This window comes from Athene cunicularia (genome assembly GCF_003259725.1).
Source record: "Athene cunicularia isolate RWA chromosome 6 unlocalized genomic scaffold, athCun1 chr6_part2, whole genome shotgun sequence".
NCBI classification, from domain to species: domain Eukaryota; kingdom Metazoa; phylum Chordata; class Aves; order Strigiformes; family Strigidae; genus Athene; species Athene cunicularia.
In genome coordinates this window covers 9,744,356-9,768,521 of record NW_020799106.1, presented here as the reverse complement: position 1 = coordinate 9,768,521, position 24,166 = coordinate 9,744,356, and the positions used below count along the sequence as shown (strand labels likewise).

General features: G+C 40.6%; 1 protein-coding gene across 12 annotated transcripts in view; it reads right to left on the bottom strand.

Moving 5' to 3' along the window:
- The window catches only part of PCDH15 (protocadherin related 15), a 457,138-nt gene that overhangs the window by 111,698 nt on the left and 321,274 nt on the right, over positions 1-24,166 (bottom strand). For all 12 annotated transcript variants that reach the window (XM_026851785.1, XM_026851794.1, XM_026851792.1 and 9 more), the window contains 2 exons: positions 14,432-14,737; positions 13,085-13,309 (listed from right to left, as the gene is read on the bottom strand). In XM_026851785.1, the coding sequence (XP_026707586.1) occupies positions 13,085-13,309; positions 14,432-14,737 (531 nt within the window). The remainder of the gene's footprint in view (positions 1-13,084; positions 13,310-14,431; positions 14,738-24,166) is intronic.

Here is a 24,166-nt window from a genome sequence, read left to right as displayed (position 1 = left end):
CCCCCCCCCCCCCCCCCGGCTTTTACTTCACATGATCAGCATGCTTAGGATCACCTCCATGAGGCAGGTGAAGTTTCTGAAATAACCCAGCCTTTTATCTGTACTTATTCATTTATTTTGAATCCATCTCTCTCTGTGCACCTGCAAATCCACAACCATATCTAGTCTTTTTTTCCTTGGCGTAGCAGCAAGAGATCACACTCTGCTGTTTGCTCACTGGGGGGAGTGGGGAGAAACAATGTGTGATGTTTTTGTTATCTTCTGAATACCTTTATGTGACCTTAGCGCCTGAAAATCTGTGATTTAAGGTATTGGTAAGCATAATCCTGTTCAAAGATGATACACTACACTCAGTTATAGAAAATTACTAAGTCATCCTACTTAATGCCCCTATTTTTCAAGATACACGGATCAGTACAAAATACACAGGAATACAAAGCAAAGCATAAAGCAGGACACAGAAAGCCTTCTGTCTCTCTAACTTGTCTTTCCTCTAAGACAAGCTTTATGCACAGCTGTGCCTCATAAACCTTAGTCGAGCCGACCGAATAGGCACCAAATGTTTCAGTCATAACTAGACAGAACAGCTCCACGTGCTCTTCTTCCTGGCTCATGTCTCCCTGAATCCTAAAGCAGCCACTGATATTTTATTTTTATTTTTTTTTTTTTTTTTACAGCAGAGTTCAAGCTTTAATGTTTCCACTTTTAACAAAATAAAAGTTCCCCATAAGAATCACCACAGGTCTTCTCATTATGCAGCTGCAGTTAATGCACTTCAGAGAGCAAGGCTGTCATTACAGACAGATGATCAAGTCTCATGAACTCATTGCAAACGTCTACAATGAGTAACTGTTCGAAGCAGAAGGGGGAATTTTTTGCAGACAGAAGGTTTAACATGCAAAACATGGAGATGACATGGAAATGGGCTTTTTTTTGGTTGCAATGCTTGCTTTATTCTAGTAAATTCTGGTTCAGAGGTGGTAGGAAGAAACGACTTATCTGGGTAATTACTGGTAAATTGAAATTTTGTTAGAGCCATGCTGGAGAAATTAATGCATTATCATTGTGTCTTTACATAGTATGGACACTTAAAGGTACCAGAAAGGTCACAAAAAGGAACTATTGGTTTTCTGGCAAAAAAGTCCCACACCAAGGATGGAATACAGTCCAGATCTGATTTTGTTAGAGTACAGAAAGAAAGCACACTGTATTTTCTGTGAAAAGCTCAAGAGTTCATGGGCATGATCTGCCATATCCCATGCCCAATGCCCCTGGAGTCAAGGTTCCCAATCTTATTTTCTTCATCGAAGTCAACTTACCAGTGAGTAATCAGCATTCCCTGACAGATACACAGAGTTTTCAGCTTCCCATCACAGAGGGACTTTGGGCAAAAACATAATATTTAGAGAAAGTACTAGGCTTCTGGTATTATTAGAGACCAAAGACATAGAATGGTTTTGCACAGCTAAATAACTCAAGATTACTCTTCTGCTGACTTCTACTTAAAAACCCACTAAACCTGACTTTGATTAGAAACAGACGCACCATATGAGTGCAATCCCTAACCACAGGTTAGGAATGGAGTAGTAACCTTCCACAGAGTGGTAGTAAGAAGTAGTGCAATCACCTGCAGCATCTTACAACTGCTCACAGTTCATTGCTTCAGTCATATAAATCCAGGCTGCTATTAACTATGAGACACACACGAAAACATGTAAATAGAAAATACAGGTAACGAATTCTCTCTCTATATCACTTTAAAATACTTGTATATTTTGACAGTGAGGTAATAACAGTCACATATTTATATATAAATACAAACCAGCCTTTGTGTCACTGCTTATCTAGCTGCAGACTTATTATATTTTTATACATCTTTGTTTACAAAACAGAGTGAAAGTCAAAGCATAAAAACCCCAAAGCTTTCTCCCTATCACAGATGCTCTTTATCTAACACTTTTTGTTTGGTTTTGTTCTACATTGCTCACACTGGGCAGCACATAAAAGCAGAACAGGACACAGTCTTACATCCTTCCCTGGCACAAAGATTAAAAATTAAGCATGAAAAAGCTATGGGTGAAATGCTTAAATACTATTGTTCTTGAGAATCCACATTAGTACCTTCAAAAGCAGAGAAAGACATTTTAAGAGATTTCTTGATGCCAATTCATTTGTTAACTCAGCCATCACCCTTAGCTAGTGAATGATCCCAGTTCCTGGCCAACTTCGTTACCCTCTGAACAAGATCCATCTCATTTACAAAATTTAAAGGGTTGTTATTTAGCAAAAGGTTTGTGCGAAACAAATATTGACCTGTCTGCAAAGATTATGAAAATGCTGAACAAAAAATGTTGGTGAACTAAGATAGTCATCTAGGAATGCCAATGAGGAGAAACAAAGCATGGGGGAGGAAAGGCATTAGGGAGGAAAATCAATACATAATTTAAAAATGATTAAGACAGTCAGTAGCTGTAATGTGCTGATACTAGGTGCTTGTAAAACAGGTGGTGACCACCAATGTGGGAGTGCAATACACCACTAGAGCAGAAGAAGAATTCCTGCAGTACAGCATTCCCAGCATAAAATTAACTTGTAAACTTAAATGGACTTCAGAGACTTTAATATATTTTTGATTTATGGGGACACCAAGAGACTTTTAATGCTTTTACTCCACTAAATAAAGTCTAGAAACATCTAACACCTGGGCGAAATAATCCCTCTTCTGCCTCATTCACTAACCTGGGAAACAAAAAACTTGGTTCAAACGCTTGCCTTCTTCCTTGCACCATCCCTGCCCCTTAGCTTCCTCCGAGGTGCACACAGCGTGGTGTGTCCAGTGCCCCTCGGCAGCTCCGGGATCCAGGAGTCACCAGGATTTACAAGTCTTGGTCACAAACTGGAGCAGTCCCAGTGTTCCTCTGGCTTCGCAGTGGATTCTGCAGATCCACCACCTCAAGGATCGAGACGCGTGTATGGAAATAATATCCCAGGCTTCAAAACCGTAACCTGAGCAGCAAAGCCTAGGAGGGCCAGCTGCACCAAGAGTTGCTATGGCAGTTCCAGGATATTTAGAAAATCATGCCTGGAGGAAGGAGCCGGACACACCAGGACTACAGCTCCAGCTCCTTCCTGCTGGCTGCTGAGAGCAAGGAAGCTGTGATGAGCTCAGCATGCGGCCCCTTCTCACTCCAGTGAGCTACAGCTCTGGACTCTTACCATGTTTCAATTAATAACTGCAACATTACTATCAGACTTGTCTGATTTGAATATTACAAAGACTTTCTAAAGAATAATAGATTTTTTTTCAAAATCTGTTTTGGTAGAAATTTTGTTTTTCCAATATAAATCTTCTCCCTTAGAACGACTGAGGTCAGAGAACCAAGCAATGCTGAGTAACTTTGAGATTTAAGTCCAAAATCTTTGTGATGATGCTGACAAGATACTACGACAAGTAAGAGAAAAATAAAGATTAAAAACTTAATTCATCGCCAGCTGCCTTCACACAAACAGAAGCAACTCCAGATAACTCCAATATATTTGATATATATTTACAACTATATACATGTATTTATGTATACATATCTCTATCAGGCATAATAATTTGTGCAAATGCCCTTTTATCCTACAAAGGGAACCCTGTTACTGCACTGACAAAATTGCTGCCTTTAGCTTGCAGCACACTAGAGGGCAGCCCTACCAAACAGGAGCAAAGCCTCTCCTCTCTCAACACGCATGAAGATCAACGTGTTTTACCCTCTCTCGATTTCCTTCTTATGAAAACAGGTTTATACTTTTTTACACCTAGTCATCTAGGTTTTGGGGTTTTTTTCAGCTTAAAAAAATCAGTCTGCTTTTTAATTCCTGATATTTGTGGATTGTGACCTAATTATAATCAAATATTGATTGTTTATTAAAATAACTGTAATAGCACGACAACAAATCTAATTAGTAATCTGCTGAACAGTTCCAGAGGGACAAATTCCTGTTGAAGAACACCGAAATCACAGATGCTGTTGGTCACTAAGAGAATCATCCTGTTTAGGTGATTTTTACCATTATCCACGGAGTACCTGGAGAACCTGCATTACAAATGCAATTTTGCACAAAGCTTTCCTTTCTTCTTGCTTCTCTCCTCCACTGCTAAGCAGAAAGCATCCTACCCTAAAGATTCTAAAAGTCTGAGGAAATATTTTACTCTCCTATTTCTGACCTGACTGAAAAAAAAAATAAAAATCACTCATTGTTTGTTAGGTTCTTAAATATTACATTTTCTTAGTTTGTAAATACTTACATAAAGGGTTTGTAAGTACATCCATGTGTTTTTCCTACTGCTTTAAGACTGCATTATTTAATTACACCTGCTGATACCAAGGTTTCCAGTCAACTATATCTAAGTGGAAATTAACATTCCCTTGCTATAAAAAACAGCGTGACTGAACAGTGTCTGAGCTAATAAATGCATATTAGGCATTTACAGCGCTTGCGGTCTGCTGGCTTTTATCACAAGTGTAATAAATAGAAAAAAAAAAAAAAGTATTTTCAAAGCAATCCCTTCTTTCACTAATGTTAAATGTACATAACGTAATCCCACAAAGGAAGAAAGTAAAAAGGTTTACTTCAAAGCATAGCATATGTCACACACTGAAATTTTCACAACTTCCCAATCTTTTTCTACAACTACAGATATGTATCTGCAATTTTCTGCTGTCATTTTGTTTTGAACATCTGCCACTTAAGTCTATGTGCACATTAACAGAGCTGGTGGCTTCCCATCTGAGCTGCCTCCAAGTGTTTAATAATCCCCTGCTGTTTGGGGACTTCCAAGGGCACATTTGACATTCCTCCAGTATATCCGTGAAACTGTCTTCTACAGAGAGGAAAGGGGTCTGTCGGTATCAGTGTACTTGAAAATTATTATTCCTCTTGTGCATTCTTTAACCATAGGAAGATGTCACTCAAAACCTTATATAAAAAAAATCCAAGATATTTCAGTACTAAATAAGCAGAATTAAAAAACCCTAAAGACCATGAGGTATCACAGCCCTAAGGGCATCCACAGCCCTTAGCAGCCAATACCAGCCTCATCAAGACCCCCCAAACCCTGCCCCTGGGCCCAGGACCCCATTTCATCCCACTCAGGGTCCTCAGTCCTGCTGCAGTGACATCACAGGATACCAGGCTGTATATAAACAGTTTATATATGTATATATAAATACCTCATTGCACCAGATACCAGAGTATCGAGAACTTGAAGCTCCTTCCCATTCTATATGTATTCTCTAAGCCTCTTTTAATAAACACTTACTACCCTTAAAGGTATTCTCCTTTAAGGTTCATACATCTCACCAGTACATTCATTCTCCAAGATACACAACAAAGTCTGCAAGCAAACCTGTCTTTGTGAGCCTACATTTTGATTTGCTAAGGTATTGTTTCAATTTTGTATTTACATTAAGTCCACTGCAGTAAACCACTGCTTGAAAACCACTCCTAGCTTTGCCACAAGTATTTGAAATATCTTTTAGATTTATGCATCAACCACAGTGACTAATTTAGAAGGACTGAGGTCAGAGAACCAAGCAACGTTGAGTAACTTTGAGGATTAAGTCCAAAATCTTTGTGATGATGCTGACAAGATGCTGTGACAAAGTATCTGAAGTGGCACTTTGAATTTTGTCTGTAATGCGGTACAGTGCTTCTTTACACAGGGTTCTTTGAAGCTATACAAAATAGAGGCTTGTTAACACGGTATAACTGCCTCTTTTTCATATTTAGTGCTCAGCAAGCCCTAAAGTAGCTCATAATATAAATTAAGGTATAATATTCATAGTGGAATATACGAGGCAATAAATGACTAACAGATGATTGAACAGATAAGTTGAGATTGAAAAAAAAACCCTGCATCTGTTTACTGGCATGGTAGTCCAACACCATGCCTGTTATTTCATTAATGCTACTAGAAAAGTGATAAATAAGCAGTTACATCTTGGAGGCATTACAGCTCATTTTTTTAACCTTCCTGTAAATTATGTGCTGCTGCTGTGCTGGACTGCTCTGTTATTCTTTAATGGGAAATGGTTTTCATTACATGTTAGAAAGGAAGGATTAACTTCATGGATGTACATTTATTGAAAAAAACCCATAACTTATATTTTATTTTAGAAATATTAGAAACTGATGACATGTTCAACCCTTAACTGATTCACTAATGTCTTTTATCTTCCATGTATTCATCATTACCTGTATAATTTCTGGCAGAAAATCTTCATTATTATTGTAATTAAATCTCACCATAACATGCAATCCCACCATAATGAAGCAATGATGTATTACTGCTCACCTGCTCATTAGAAACAAGACTTGAGTGAATTTCTAGTAAATACCTGCAGGGAGAGAAAGCAGTGGCAGCTACACACCTGCATGGATATTTAAACATCTGATGGAGCAGGGTTTGAACCAAGATGTCTCCCCCCTCCCTAAGGACAACATATGGATCCCCCTTCTCCCATTCTCTCCTAGTGACCATTCAAGCATTTTATAGAGGCTAAAGCCACTCACTCCCCAGCTCTCTGCAGCACTAAACGTGCTCTGTGAGAGGAGAGGGTCCTGCTGTAGCATTTTATTTCATCTGTCTCAAATGCTGGGTTCCTGCATATTTGCTCCAACACATCTTTATTTTATTTGCTTTGCAGTTGGCTCTGATTATTTGGTCTGAGAGGGTGATCTATCCCCAAACATGCAGCTGCTTCTAACCCTCCCACGTTAGAAAAGCAAACAAATTATGTTTCTCCTTGTTCTGATTCAAGGTTTAGGAGGTCAGAGAAAGGATGGGAGCTTTCTTGTGTAAGCAGGTTGGAGCTCTGCACTGCTACAGCATCATTACAGCCAAGATCATGCTGTTTGCTTCCAACTCGAACATGAAGGACCCCAAGAGCGATCATGTTGATGATGGACCATTCAGAGGAAGCAGGCCAGAGATAAAGATTTGGCTGTTACAGATTTTTGTATGGTTGGTTTGTTTCTTTTATGCAAATTGCCCAAGGAAGGGAAAACTTAGTAAAGTGATTTTGAAAGATTCAAATTTACCCCCACAATTAATACCAATCTAAAATGATCTAAAGTGTACGATAACTTCTAACTTCCCAATGGCACACATCTCTTGAAAAAGTAGTTTGGCAAGTTTGTATACTCCCTGATGATGGCAATATGTTTATTGATGTTCATGGCTATAGTTGGAAATTCATTGGATAATGTTTATAACAGTCCACTGGGATTAAGGCACAGTAGGAATTATATGTAATATTTGGTGGCTCGTCTCATTTTATTGCTAGAAACGTATAGATCTGTTTTTATTTATTCTTGTTGCTCTATCACTGATTCATCGGCCAGAGATAATGGCTTCATTACCCTCCATACTCTACTTGAAAATCTAAAAAGAAAACCAATCCCAGAACACAGAATAAGAAAAAGCAATTATAACAAACAAGAGAGAGACATAAAGTAATACAAAATTAATGCTGGCAATAATAATAAGAGGAGGACATAGCATAAAATATGCAAGTACCTTGCCCCATGATACAGAAATTCTTGTAATATGTATTTAGGATCACATTACTCATTTAACAGCAATATAAACTGGAAAAAGGTTAGTCCTGATTCTGTTACGAAGCTCTATTACCATAGTAATTGTTTCAAAATCCTAAATCCTAATAATAAGCACACCATTGGAACAGTAATGATTTTGCTTCTTCCAATACTAGGAAACATTTATATTGTGAGGGGATGCCTGTGTGCACTGCAATATGCACTGCAGCCACTCTTAGCAAACAGTTCAGCTCGCTCTGACACTGAGTGAATGCAAATCTCTGCCATTCTCATGGTGAGAGAAATTATTTCTCGACAGTGGCAAATAGTACACAAATTGTTTCCTGGAGTTGCTAATGTTTTTATCCCTGAAATTATATTTTCAAGACTACTAAAATTTGCTATGTCTAGCCTGTATAATTATATATATATATTTTTAAAAATCCAGATGAAATAACAAGTTTTATGTTCTTGGTTACAGATCAGATGACAATCATCAATTATTTGGGATGAACACTTGTGCTATCTCCCATGCTATCCCAAGAGAAGATGCCTCATTAGTAATTTCAGGTTAAGGTGAAAAGTTATGAAAGCAGGGAGAGGCGTCTGAGAACTGGGGAAGAAAGAAAAATCTCAGTCTTTTTTAAGTGGTTTGCATCTTTCTGGCAAGAAGAAATCAATGCCACTTATACTACTCCTCTTCAATAATACCAGAAAGGATGCAAGAATTCATTAATTTAACTTTGGCTTTCTTCAGTGGAAGCAGCACAAGATGTCTACATGATGCAAAGGGCCATTTGACTGCAGCAGAGGCTAATAATGTATTTCAATACTGACATGCAGGTAACAGATTATTTTTTCTGCAGTGAGTATTCTGCTATGCAATCTGTGTTTAGATCAAGTTCAGGTAAGGTTAATACAAACTATTTGTAACTTGTCATGCCAAAGGCTGAAAGCAAGAGTCTAAAGAAAATCACTGTGTGCATCCACCCTCCTCCTAGCCACAAGGATCAGTGTGATTTTGGGTATATCACACTGCTGCTCGTTCTGGTTTGTATCACATAAATGATACATGACACCATCAGATGCTGTCCATCGTTTGTTAACAGAATCCTACTACACAGTAAAAATTACAATGCTTTCAGTTAAGAGCTGGACTGTGAAAAATGTCAAATGTGAACAGAGCAGCATAAACCCAAAAGGACCTGGAGACCTCTGTAATGCAAATAATGCTTTGAGGATTATAGGGACAGAATCAACAGTTACATGAATTCCCTGGGCCCACTATTGCGTTAATGCTTGCTTCTGGTTTTCTCTCGTGCAATTTATTAGAAGACTGCAATGTGCACAACTGTTATCTTAGGGCTTACAGTGTATCTGCACTTGGTTTAGTCCCTTTTTGAGGTCACGAACACTGTATTAAAATAATTACTCTAATAACATCTTCTAACATAAAGTGAAAGCATATTTACTATTAACAGAAAACAGACACATCCAGTCCCTGGTCCCAGAGCAGAAGCAAAAGACAGGCTGAGTGGGAAGGAAGAGCTCCCCCAGAGCAGAGATGTGGAATGTCCCCCCGCAGAAGCACCCTGACCCTGACCACAGGCTTTCACCTGTACAATGGTCTGGCAGAAGTCATGAGTTTTAGAACCTCTTCAATTCCCTGTGCAGACATCTTAATTGGTCAGAAAAAAATACTCCAATGAACAGGTGAACATGCTCATTGGGAGTTATCTTTAGACATGGCCTAAAGCAGAACTCGGGCTGTGGTTAAAAATGCAGAGGAAAAAAAGCCTGGATTGTCATCAAACAATACACTGAGCACGAGGCTCTAGACTGCCACATAACACATATCTATGCCATCGTGCATTCAAGCCCGAGGGGTAAATTCAGTGCCTTCTAAATACCCTCACTGGGCTGCTGGACAGGAATCAGCTCCCTCTGTCACCTTACCCTGCTGACATTGGCCTTGTACAAGGTGTACACTGCCTCTATCCTCAAGGTGGTTTTAGTGCCTTATCCCTCTGCGCTGATGAGGAATTTTCACCCCCAGCAAAGACAGAATCATCTTGGTTGGAAAAGACCTTGAAGCTCCTCCAGTCCTACCATGACCCTCACCCTGACCGTTCTCAGCTCCACCAGATCCCTCAGCGCTGGCTCAGCCCGACTCTTCAACCCCTCCAGGGATGGGGACTCCCCCCCTGCCCTGGGCAGCCCATTCCAACGCCCAACAGCCCCTTCTGCACAGAAATCCTTCCTCAGAGCCAGCCTGACCCTGCCCTGGGCAGCTTGAGGCCATTCCCTCGGGGCCTGGCGCTGGCTCCTTGGCTCCAGAGACTCATCCCCCCTCTCTGCCCCCTCCTGGCAGGGAGTTGCAGAGGGCCAGGAGGTCTCCCCTCAGCCTCCTCTTCTCCAGACTGAACCCCCCCAGTTCCCCCAGCCGCTCCCCAGCAGACCTGTGCTCCAGACCCTGCCCCAGCTCCGTTGCCCTTCTCTGGCCACGCTCGAGTCACTCAATGGCCTTTTTGGGGTGAGGGGCCCAAAACTGAACCCAGGAATCGAGGGGCGGCCTCCCCAGTGCCGAGCCCAGGGCTCAGATCCCTTCCCTGTCCCTGCTGGCCACGCCAGGGCTGACACAAGCCAGGATGCCATTGGCCACCTTGGCCCCCTGGGCACACTGCTGGCTCCTGTTCAGCCAGCTGTCAATCAGTACCCCCAGGTCCCTCTCTGACTGGCAGCTCTCCAGCCACTCCTCCCCAGGCCTGTAGCCCTGCTGGGGGTTGCTGTGGCCCAAGGGCAGCCCCCGGCATTTGCCCTCAGTGAAACTCCCCCAGTTGGGCTCAGCCCATGGCTCCAGCCTGGCCAGGTCTCTCTGCAGCCTCCCTGCCCTCGAGCAGATCAACACTCCCACCAACTGGGTGTCATCTGCAAACTGACTGAGGGTGCCCTCGATCCCCTCGTCTGGATCATCAATAAAGATGTTAAACAGGAGTGGCCCCAAAACCCAGCCCTGGGGGACACCACTCGTGACCGGCTGCCAACTGGATTTAACTCCCTTCACCACAACTTTTTTGGCCATCAGCTCTCCCCTTTCAGAACAAGGGGAAATATCAGTCTACTAACCCAACTACATTGGAACACAGTTTATACTTCTGTATTTCTTTTCACATCCAAGGCCTGCTCTTCATCTTATTCTTACATGGCATCCAAGACTCTGCCTCCCTCTCCTGCTGCTCTGTGTCTTGAATCAACCCTTCGAGGTGTCCTCGTGTGGATCCTTTTCATCTCACAGAGGGGTAGCACTAGGCTTTGATTTCAAGCTCCACCTTTCCCCCTTCTCACCCCCCATAAATTTTGTATCTGGAAAATTCATCTGTATGCCCAAAAGAAACCATTCTTTCTATTCCAGAGATCTCTTATGACCAAAGTTCTAAATTTCTACTGTCTGACTTTTAACCCATTAATGACATCTGCCCAACGAAATGAGATATTAAAAATGTGTTTTCCACAAGCCCTCCCTCATTCTCTCAAATGTCACGCAAAAAACTGCTGCTCTACCATCACTCTAGGTTGCAAGCCAAGCATAATCGTAATCTCAGCGATATATAAAATATTTAATTATGTCCAGAGATTTGTTCCAAAAGTCAGCATGTGACTATGATAATAATAATTTATTTGATTTATTTTCCTTCTCTTTTAAAATATAAACTGCTTGTCCTGACTTTCAAGCCCAGTTCTGTCCCCAGCCTAATACTTTCTACTACAGAAATTGTTACTCCTGGCTCCAGCCCAGTATTCCAGTCTCTCACATACTGCTTTTCCAAATTAGTATCACCAGGTTCCCCTTTTGTTGGTCATGTGTGGGAAGAGTTTCTAGAAAAACAAAAAACCTGTTTTTTGATCCTAATAATCCCTCTCTTAAAATCTCTGTTCCCACACCACCTCCTTTGACAACATACAAGCTGTTGTTACACTAAAGTGACCAAGTCAGACTGTACCACTCCCCTATACCCCGTCAGTAACGAACGCAATACAATCACACTTATACAGCTGGCTCAGTCCTATGATGCAGACTACATCTTTTCTCCAAATACATTCCTATTTGAAAACAAGTACCTTTAAAAAAGCCAATAAAAACACCCTAACCCAAACACTTCATTATTTTAAAAATTTGCTGTGCTGGGGAAAAGTTTCTTTTAGGAAAAAAAACAGGTTTGAGCAACTTCCTCCTTAAAAGTAACAGAAAAGGCTCAGGGAGTGATGTAAAAAACTATTTTTCTCTGACTGATTTGGAAACTGCCAGGGAAGAGCGCAGACTGTTAGGAAACAGGTGACCTGCAACTAAGTCTGAAAAATTTGGCAGAGACAGAGAGGTATTGTAGAAGCCTTCTAACAATGTCATCCAAGCTAATAATTGGAGACATTTACTGTCCCTAAAATAATTCTGAGCTCAGTAGAGACTAACAAACAGAATTACTCAAAATCATGTGGCAATTCATAGCATCTGCAGATACACAGCAAGCTGAACCCGAGACTGATTCATATATGCTAAATACTTTCCGCAGACTTACGTTTAAACTGAAGTTGTCAGATATGAAGTTCACATTTGTGAGCTATGCTTTTCTTCCTGCTACAATTTTTGCTTCTTAGCTAAAATACAAGCAATTAAACTCTCTTCTCTCCCACAGCTCACAGTTCTTCACTGACAAAGTTAACAAAAATGATGAAACTGCACAAAAGGACTCCACTGACTGGCTCCAGAACTGCACCTTTGTAAATGCAAGGAGACGTGATTTAAAGCACCTGAAATATCCTTTCCTCTTGGACATGAGTACTTCAGCCAGACTAAGATGGGTAAGTGCTAATGTTTCAGCTACAAATGCTTTTCATTTGTGGATCATTACCAAACAGAATACCATTATCCCCATATTACTAGCGGGATAACTGAAACCCAGAGGAGATGTTCTAACGTGCTGCATGAAAATGATTCATCGTACAAGATCACTAAATAAGCCTGTTCCTTCGCAGTTCTGTATTTTTAAGCATCAGAATCTAAAATACAGGATTTGGTGTGCCACATCAGCAGCCAGTATACCCAAATGGTTCATAAAATTACAATTTATGAGAGCTTTAACTGAAATGTGATGGTGTCATTTTTGCAAACAATTCCATTAGGTACTTACTTCAACCTTTCAGGGATTCTATAGGACTAAACGTTTATGTACATCTCAGGTATTCTTGTACTTCATAAATCTACAATCCAAGAGTTAACTATGTAACTGCATATAGCAAAGTAATTATAGCTGGTTTAAAGTGTATGTTTAACTGAACGCGTTGCTGTCAGAAAAAGGCAGCAGCTTCATACAAGTGAAAAAGCAGAAAAGCAGACATACTGCTACTGTGCTCTGGTGCTTCATCAGGACACCTGTAAGAGTTGATGAAGTATTTTGTAAGAAATAGGAGAGGATGCCATCAACTGATAAGTTATTCCTCTTACCTTTACTCTCACTGTGACAGTAGCGAGGCCAGGAGGCATAGTGCCCTTGCTATCGAAGGCTTCCACAAGAAAGGTGAAGGTTGCTTCTGTGTCAGAGAATGACTCATAATCCAAGGACTGCAAAAGCGATAACTCGCCTGTATGTTTGTCCAGTGCAAAATACTGTAGTGCTTCCTGCGTCCGTATTCGATAGTTAACATCAGAACCAAGATCAATATCCTTTGCCTAGAGAATGACATACAGGGGGAAAAAAAAAAAAAGTACTTAAAAAGTAACAAAATCCATTTTCACAAAAAGTCCCTACTAGATTTAAAGAACAAAAACCCCAAGCTACTGTAAACAAACTTAATTTCATTATATTATTCTAGTAGTATTTTATGTACTTAATACTACTGCACAAACACAAGGAAGACAAATCCACTTAAGGTTTTAAAATCCAGAGATACCTGCTACAGGAAACACACACAGTATTTTAGTCAAGACTAACTGGAAGCTCAGTCTGTTCTTGTCTTCCCTGGGCACCTGCTATCGGGCACTGCCAGGGAGGGGATGCTGGGCTAAGCAGATGTCTGCCAGCATGGCTGGTTTTATTTCATGCCAGTATTTGGACAAAGAATATTAACTTTCATCAGGGTAAGGAGTATTATGTGATTGCTTTAGCTGTAATTTGACATTAGATTTATCTGCAGTCAGGTTCAGCGAAAACCATGCTTGCTGAAATTGTCCCAGGACAGACTCTTCTCATTAAAGGATGCTGACCAAAACATCAGGAGGATATATAGACTGCTTGCAGGAAGTGAATCTCATCCTTGAACAATTAACTCTTAATTGTCTGAGTATCTTTTATAGTCAGTGAAGAGAAGACAACACATCCAGGTGCTCACTTTACTCCAGCTATCTAAGATAATGATTTTGGATTGGATTAGGTGCTTCTGGAAGCAACTGTTTATCTCCATCACCTATAATGTGAGATTGGACGTCTAGGTTTGCCTTAAACGTCTAAATCAGCTGAGATTCCCACTAATGTAAACAGGTAGAAGCAATATAATAAGCTGTCAAAAATAAATAAAAAGCACTTTAAATATGTTGAACAATATTCCACGAAATGACAGTAGTAGTGTAGGTTTCGTTGTTTGTTTTTTAACAATTGCTCTTATTTCCAAATGAACCTCAACTTCAAAGTATCTTTATGTACCTGTCTAAAGGTCATGCATTTTTCAGTCAGTTAAGTGTCATAACTTCCCCCACTCTAGTTTCTAATCTTTTAGTGCAGTCTCACTGACCAGTTAAGTAAAAACATACAGAATGTTTACAAAACATCTCCTTCACTCCATAAGGCTTTTTTACCTCTAATTGCAGGAAGACAGTGCCTGGTGGTAGATTTTCTGGCACACAGACATTGTAGGAAGCATTAGTAAAAACAGGGCTGTTGTCATCAATATCCAGCACTTTGATTGCTAAAGTTAGTGTGGAACGACGGGGGTCCACAGCTCCATCTGTTGCTTCAACAATAAGTTCGTAGTAGTCCCTTACTTCCCTGTTGAGTTTAACTGCTGTATAAATGCTCCCATTTGATGTGATTCGGAAGAGATTGTTGAAGTTTGCCAAACTGTAATGAACTTGACCATTAACCCCAGCATCTGCATCTGTAGCCTAAAAAAACAGAAAAAAAGCACCATGTTTTAAGGAACATTTTAAATACAGGGGACATACCTACATGGGCGCAACAAGGCAAGCTAGGGTAATATTCTACAGGTTACTAATGCTTGTGTGGCTACTCAGCATTTCTTGTTTACAGCAGCTTGCCTCCCTCTGATATTTCGCTGAAGATCTCACAGAAACAAATCTCTCAATTTGCAGTGACAGAAGGCAGGTTTACTGGATCCCAGCTGCACTTCAGGAGAAGATACACATTTAGTTGCTCAACCTTGGACAACTGTGCACATAAGCAGAAGACAAACTAGGTGCTTTTGAAGTCAAGCCCTCAGATACTTCTAATGCTGAAGTATTTTCAGCGTTAGGTGGTGTCTGAGGGGAATTCTTATTTTACACTGATTTAGCTGTTTCATTGCTGCTCAAATCATCTCGGAGTACATGCTTGGATGAAAGAAGGATGCAGTCAGCAGATAGCTAGAATGGACACATTAGTTAGAAATTTTCATTTCACTTAACATGTTTGTCCCATTTAATGATATTTTAATCATTGCTCTCTGAAGAACCACTTAATTTTCTATAGTTTGTTTATTGTGTTCTTCAAAACCAAATGTTATCACATTTCATTCTTATTCTTCTACATTCAAAAGAGGCAGATGATTGCAATAGAAAACTGTTTTGATTTTGTTCAATTGATATCTTTGTTCTCACATACTGAACTAAGACTCAAATTTCAGTAGAAACCAAATAATTCTAGCTATTACATAACTGCCCTTATAGGGATGGACAAAATTCATATATTTTCCCTTGAGCTATCAGGCCCTCAACACAGTCTGAATGCTGACCTGTTATTTTTCCTCCTTTTAATTAAATTATGGCATGATGAATAACGTTATGTAAATTAAACAAAGGGCATTCTGCGAGCAAGGTATTTTCATTTATTTGACTTAATAAATTAGGCTACAGACATCTGGGAAGATCATAAGAGATTTTCATGTTTTGTTATCAGAACAATTGTCAGGAAGTTTCCACGAATGTTTAATTCCCATGAAGGTATTCATTGTAAGACTTTGTAATGAAACCATTTATCTTCCTAGAAATCAATTAAAAGTTAATTAAAATTGTTAATAAGAAAATTTCACTGTGCTTTCCCCCTGCACTACATCAATGTGCTAAGCAGCAATGGCTACAACTTCATAATGACCAGTCTATGGATAACACATCCTTTTAATTGACATCTTTCAATGTACAGTTGATTTGCTTAGCTTACAATCAATACTGTCTCCTCCGTAGAAATAACTGATCTGGGGCAGAAAGACCCCTAGATGATGCATTGGAAAACCACCAGAAAACTAGTCAAGGAGAAACATTTAAAGTATACAGTAACAGACACTTGGCGTCATGGAAAGAAAAGCAAAGCACTGGAAATGCAGAGTGAATCACGGAGTTTCTGGATAAAACACTAACAGCGCTATTCACCTTCACAAGACTTAATCTCCAACACGGGTGAGGTCAGTCCGCATACTTAGCCCCTAATTTAAGCCATAGTCATATCATAGCAACTAAATTGATACTAAAAAGTTGGAGCTCAAAATCAAACAAAAAACCACAAAGATCTCCAAGAGTAATCTGAAATACTACTACCATTGGAAACTATGAGAACAAACCGAGTAACATTTTTACTTAAGACTAATTTGGAAGTATGTTTTTAAAGAGACAAACTTATCTTTTAGGAAAGTAAATTAGGATTACTTTCATATATATGGCAGGCCTTGCAATTTGGTTCCTAAAAACATGACTGTGTGTGTTGTAAACTCATTTGTGTACATACTTGTGTACATCTTTTCCACTTTCTGCAGGACTGATTTGTTTCCACGCAGAGTAGCAGACAAATCATTGTTATTAAATCCAATTAAACTAATTGTTACAGTACCACCATTCGCTGGTGAGAATTCAGCCAAAGACATGCTAAGACATGCATTAGCTCTGTGCATTTTTACGTGTCTTAGTTCTGTGCTTCCCCAACATGGGGCAAATTCAAATTTCAGAAGGATGCCCTGACTGAACCCTCAAACAGAAGTTTCTGCCCTTTATCCCATAAAATTTCTATGATATGGATTCTCTGATTATCTATTAGATCAAAAAATCAGCTTTTCTCCAAGCTTCCTGCTCTACCCAGATGACTTCTGCCTGTTTACAAAGCTGCCATCCCATTGCTCAGGCAGCACTTCGTGTTACCCATCTTTGATGACACCATGCACAGCCACTGAGGAGAAGGGCAAAGCTGAGAAGTCTCAACAAGTTGTACAAGCACTGTCCAACCAACCTACAGGCCGTATTGTGACCCCAAAAGACTTGGAAAGGCCAGAATGTCACATGTGGTGGCTACCAAGCCCATGCCAGGGGCTTCCTTCTCCTGCTCAGACTTCCCTGTCACATAGCAGAGGGGCTTTTATATCCCACAACAGCCTTTCCCTGTCCCCAAACCTTTTCCTGTCTTTAAGAAAATTATTTTACCAAATTAGATCACTTTTACAGTTTAAGATCTCCAATAATTAAAATTTTATCACTGAAAACTCAAAAAGAGCTAATGTACTCTTTATGGATATGAAAGTAAAAGAGCTTAAACTCTTTTCTAAAAGAATCTTATCTCAAGGGTATATGAAATTATCTCTTTCCACATGGAAATCATTTCACAGAGCATTTTGGAGCCTGTGGGCAGCAGCTCCAAGAAGTCCTCAAAGGACTTGCTGGTGGCATAGTTACTATCTGTTCCTGTTTGAGGCTATTGGTTTGAATCAAAATGGATGACTTTAAGTCATTCTAATTTCATCCCCATGCTCCGTCACTGACAGGTACAAGTTGGCATAGACACATCACAAGCCCTGACCAGAAGGTAAGGGAGGAAGATGTCTGCATAATGAGGAGCTGGGCTTTTAGAAAGTCCTGCTTCAAAAAACAGCCATGCTTGAACTTGTCAGTACCCTTAAAACAGAAGCCAACCACATCTCAGTAAATTTAATGTAATTCGCTCATTATCAATGCTGAGCTGAATTATTTGGGTATACAGTTAACAGAGGTGGAAAGAAACAAGCAAACATTTCATTTCTATATCATCTGAGTACCAAGGAAAGTCCCAAAGACAAAGCCAAGGAGGCTATGGCAGGACACAAAATAGGCAAGAGCACATTCCTTCCCAGCAACTCATCCTCACTGATTTGCACATAAAAAGCATGGTAAGAATGTTGAAGTTTTAGTTGGTGAAGGGCCACCAGATGACAGCAGATCTTAAAAGGAGCTACAGATCTATTTATGGGCAGGAATCTCTTCACAGCCTTGCAGCTGCTGCTCATACAAGAAATTCGGGCTTCGTAGAGGCAGCAGAAAGAGCAGGTGTGATTGCTCCAGGCAACTCAGCCCTCAAAGGCCACAGGGGAGACAGACACCATGGAAACTGAGAACAAAAAAAAAAAAACAAAACCCAAACAAACAAGAAGAGTGAACCAGCAAAAAGAGGGAAATTTAAAAAAGCAAGGGAAAAGATCTCAAGATGGGACAATAGCATCATTGCATCTCAAATGCTGGAGGTGGTGAGAATTTCCTCCAGCACCTCTAATGGCTGGAAAGGATCTGAGATACAGAGCTGCACACACTGCTTCTGTCATCTCTACTACACAATACTACATGGAGAAGGCGACTTACATATGACCACCCACTGGACAGAGCCCAGAGTTGACATCCTCTCATACCTCCAGGTAGGTAGATTTTGGGAGCAATTGGAGAAAGCACTGGCTAGAAAAGACAGGTGTAGATGTTAGTCAAAACGTCAGGTAGAGGTTCTTGATCTGAATTTGTAGTGTGCTGTGGCTCAGCTTGAGGAGCTTAGTCCTTTACTACTATTAGACTGTTAGGCTTTAGTACTTTTAGAGAGGGGCTGCTTGTGGCTTCGATGGGCACACGTTTTGCTGGGTAAAAAAACTGTCTGGATGGCCGGGACCAAAGAGTTGTGGTGAACCAAGTTAAATCCAGTTGGCAGCTGGTCACGAGTGGTGTCCCCCAGGGCTGGGTGTTGGGGCCACTCCTGTTTAACATCTTTATTGATGATCCAGACGAGGGGATCGAGTGCACCCTCAGTCAGTTTGCAGATGACACCCAGCTGGTGGGAGTGTTGATCTGCTCGAGGGCAGGGAGGCTGCAGAGAGACCTGGCCAGGCTGGAGCCATGGGCTGAGCCCAACTGGGGGAGTTTCACTGAGGGCAAATGCCGGGGGCTGCCCTTGGGCCACAGCAACCCCCAGCAGGGCTACAGGCCTGGGAGGAGTGGCTGGAGAGCTGCCAGTCAGAGAGGGACCTGGGGGGTGATTGACAGCGGCTGGACAGGAGCCAGCAGTGTGCCCAGGGGGCCAAGGTGGCCAATGGCATCCTGGCTTGTGTCAGCCCTCGCGTGGCCAGCAGGGACAGGGAAGGGATCTGAGCCCTGGGCTCAGCACTGGGGAGGCCGCCCCTCACTGAGTGGGTTCAGTTCTGGGCCCCTCACCCCAAAAAGGCCATTGAGTGACTCGAGCGTGGCCAGAGAAGGGCAACGGAGCTGGGGCAGGATCTGGAGCACAGGTCTGCTCGGGAGCGGCTGGGGAAACTGGGGGGTTTAGTTTGGAGAAGAGGAGGCTGAGGGGAGACCTCCTGGCCCTCTGCAACTCCCTGCCAGGAGGGGGCAGAGAGGGGGGATGAGTCTCTGGAGCCAAGGAGCCAGCGCCAGGACAAGAGGGAATGGCCTCAAGCTGCTCCAGGGAAGGTTTAGACTGGCTCTGAGGAAGTATTTCTTTGCAGAAGGGGCTGTTGAGCATTGGAATGGGCTGCCCAGGGCAATTCCCATCCCTGGAGGTGCTTAAGAGTTGGGTTGACCCAGCGCTGAGGGATCTGGTGGAGTTGGGAACGGTCAGTGTGAGGTTAATGGTTGGACTGGATGATCTTCAATTTCTTTTCCAACCAAGATGATTCTGTGATACAAATAAGGATGAAAAAGTATCCAACCATGAGACTTGCATGGAGGTACACCACCTGCATAACCAGATGTGCACACTCAGGAGTACAGGATTGCTGTTTGAGGTGTACATGTCCTCTCATCGCACCCCTTCGTTTTGTTCCCTGGAGGTTCTCTCTCCCCAACTAATCTCTGAGCTGTATGCCCTCAGCCAACCAGTCAACCACAGCAACTTTGGACCACAGTAAGTCTCACACTTGTTTCAGTTCAGAGGAAGTTTGGTGGCCCTGGGATTATGACATTCCATGCTCTGTCTGAGCTTCTGCACAGAGACATCACAGATATGATGATTCCAGGCTTCATGGGTAAAAACTGGCCATGTCAGCCTTTTCAGAAGTAGACACAGAGTACACAGATTACTAAACTACACAGAGTACTAAAGGACTAAGCTCCTCAAGCTGAGCCACAGAACACTACAAAATCAGATCAAGAACCTCTTCCTGATGTTTTGACGCTGCTGTCTCCTCCTGTCTTTTCTAGCCAGTGCTTTCCCCAATTGCTCCCAAAATCTACCCACCTGGAGGTATGAAAGGATGTCACCTCTGTGGTCTCTCCAGCAACCAGTTCCCTTGTCTTCTTTTAGCAATAATAATTCAACACAAATCACAGATAATATTTTTTGCTGGGCTACACCAACATTCTTTGTAATTTCTTCTATTAGGTAAAATCCATTAGGAGTAAAAAAGATCAAGGCAAACATAGAGCACAAAACCGGCCAGATTTTTTTCTATTCTTCATAGTGCAGTGTCTGTCTCACCCTGGCTTCAAATCCCTACACATTTGATCCTGTGTGTATGTGTAGCATATGTGCAGAACACATTTTTCTCCCCTACAATAAGCTGAAGCTGTCAAAACTGAGGGCAGCACAAGTGACAATGCACATTTCCAAAGGTGATCTCACACTCTTCCCCCACAGAAGGATGTTGATACCAGACAACCGAAGAAAGAACCTACTAATTTCTGCCCTGTTTTCCTGCTAGAAGATTTATTGTTGCATCCAGCCCTAACCCATGTCTTCCTCCCCCTCATCCTCACAGTCATCAAAGGGAAGGAAAGTACCAGTTCAAATGCCTGTAGAGGCAGAGACAGTAAAAAGCAAGAGAGAGCCAGAGCCTGAGGCACTCTGAGCCATCACAGGATGGATGCCTGAGTTCCCACCCATCATGTTACACCCCCAAGATCGGCCGATCTGCCAACACATTCTGGTGTTTGATCATTTGCAAACATCTGCAACACTTGGTCAATTTGGATAGGAAACTAAGCTGACTTTGCTATTCTGGATAAAAGAAAAATTCAGAACCATCCCTCTGCATGCTCTGGTTCAAGCAGCTTGATGGACAAATTTACTACACCGGTGTTACATAGGTGAAGAGCTTATAAATTCACTTAAGTCAATGTGGCCTAACCAAAAGGGACTTTGTGAGGACAGAGGAGCCTGCTTTACCCAGGTCTAAGGTAATTTATTTTCTTTAAACGGAGAGCATCCACAGGAATATAAATTAGTCTTAAACAGAAAAGAAAGAAAACAATCCATTTCTGAATGGCTCCTCTTCCCAATGTTGCAAGACATGCAGAAAGATGAGGTGAGCGCTTCTACCTCTCCCATCTCATTATGTTTATTCAGAATTAGGAAAAGCATGTTCCTCTGAGTAGTCTCTGGTAACTACTGTTATTCTAGTAGCTCCTCAGATCTGCATGACCACTTTCATCTCCATCTCTCACAGGGCTAACTTATAAAGTACTGTGTGACAAAACAAACCTGAAAACCTAGGAATATAAAATAGTCATTACTTTCTTTCCAGGGAATACATCACACATTTACTGAGGATTCCATAATCTACAAGGCGATAGCCTCTAACTGTTGTGGTAAGTTTAAATCTGCATTACCAACTATGCCTCAACATTACTGAGAAACCCTCATGAATACAAACCAACAGTGTTCCAGAGTAACAAATTATCTTCCTCCATCTCAAACAGCTTGAAAACACAATTCTGGGAGATCTGAATTACCAAAATATCTCTTGAAGGATCATTAACTCTGAAATATAACGACAAGTGCTTAAATGTCAACAATATTAATTATATCATTATCATTCTTTTCAAAAGAAACCTCCTACTAATATCCACAACTCTTGCTCACAATGGGTAACAGGATTTAAGCAGGTTAATTGAAGATTTACGCTCGGACTGCTGGAGCTAGAAAACAGCAAAATAAGGCAGCGTGTTGCTATTCATATTGTCTATAAAACAGGCAAACATTACAGGTATCTCCTCATTAAAGCTGCAAGTTGAAACACTTCTTAGAGATTAATTTGCCACCAACGCATCTTCCTCCAGATTAAATTTTCCTTCAGGTTGCCTTCAGGGACAGAAGTTCTCCATGATCCCTACTCATTCCAACAAAAGCTCCTGATCTCCAACAGCCTCTCCAGTATTCCAGCAAACATCGCAGCTTGAGGGACGGAAATTGTGCTGGAGGATACAAAGGATGCTGTTGGTGGGAGTTGGGTTATTTTTTTTCATGGATGGTAAAATGACTTTTTTTATTATTATGTGTTTAATGGGTTATTATTGTGTGTTTAATGGGTTTTTATTATGGGTTTAAAAGATTCCCAAGCCCCTCAGTTGTGTCAAATAGCAAATCAAGTGTGGGTAGGAGTGCTAAATTGGATTTTGTACCTATTTTTCAGGGAGATTACTATTTGTGCCCATAGGACAAAATTAACGTCTCCCAGATGAAGAAAGAGGCCACAGATACTGGAAATGTTTCTGACCTTTTAAAAAATATTTTAAGGAGGGAAAATGAGTAATCCATAAAAGTTTGGAATTTTCCTTTTTCCCTAAATTTCAGAAAGGCTCTTCCTGTCTTTCATTTCTTTTTGCCTGCTTTTATACAGGCTTTCATTTCCTTATTTCATTCATTACATGCTTTAAGGAAAGGAAAAGATTAGAAAGTACCAACAGTTTTGAAAGATTTCTGTCAGCTGGACTGAAAAAAATGTCCAAAGAAGTAAGGAAAAACTTTTGTCCTCCCAGTGTTGTCAGCAGTTTTGCACACACTTTTCTCTTGCTTCATGAGTTAGATTAATAAATTGTCATCCTAAACATACTTAGCATTGCTTTATGCCTGTTCCAGATCGTTGTAATACTCCCTGCAGCCCCAAAACCTACAAAGAACTTCCTATAAAACCAACACTTAAATTAAATTATTCATATAAAGGAAAAAAAAAAAAAGTACTTTACAGACTTGTAGGATTAGTAGGTTTTGTACAAATTTCAGATAAACAGTAATACAACACTTTTATTCTGTGTTCATGCTCAACCACAAGTATACACAAGGCTTTTTAGCTTACGTGATTCTGCTATATATTTTCTGACATGCCATAAAACTTAATGTTACACTGTAAGAAGAGACAGAGGCTCAGTTACAATGTATGATAAATCTTAAATGTTCTGAATTATTGGCCTGCACAAAAAGACTTGATGAAGAAAGATGATATAAAGAATCTAAAGTAAAATTGAAAATTGCACTATCATGGCAAATCCACTCATTGATCTATTACTGGCTGGGGCTGGTCTAAAAAAATTGGAGAGGCAAAAATGAAACTTGGAGGCAGCACCCACAAATTTTGGCTATCTTGAAATGTCAAGGCAACTTCAACTTCTTTAAGAGAACAAACTAATGCCTTAAACACACATGCTTTTGAAAAACACTACAGGTTTTCTGTATCTCCTCCAGGAACTTTTTTTTTTTTTTTTTAAAAGTATCTTATTGAATTATGAAGTTATATCAGCTAATCATTTTTCTCATAACTATGATTAAAGTCATTTGTTAGGTTAAAGTAACATATTTCAAATTTTCAATAAATAACATATTTTAGCCATTATACAAGATAGGAAAACCTTTGATAATTACTTTCACAGTCAATGGTAATTCCAGTGCATCTGGAGGGTTAGTTCAGAAAACAATTAAATATGACTCTAAATAAAACTACGCAGTAACAACAGTTAAACACTGCAAGCAAATGTAAATTAAAATCAATGAAAATCAGAAAGCTCATGGATGCAAAAACATGATTTAATGGACTGGTGAACCTTCTACAAAAGTTAATCACATTGTAACATTTAAAAATAGACAAGCTTTCTTTAGTCTGGCATGCAACCAAATCCTAAATTTAGAGACTCACACTGCCTGTTTTCACTTGAAAGATGATTAGAAATTTTGCTGTTATGATGAGTATGTTCTTTGGCAATGATATGATCAAGTAATTCAGAGATTAAACCAATGAATATACATACTAGCAAAAATAAAGCCCAAAGTTTTCTAAATCACAGATGAAATATATTGTTTAAAATCTCCACATTTAGCTGGTCTCCCAAACATTTCTC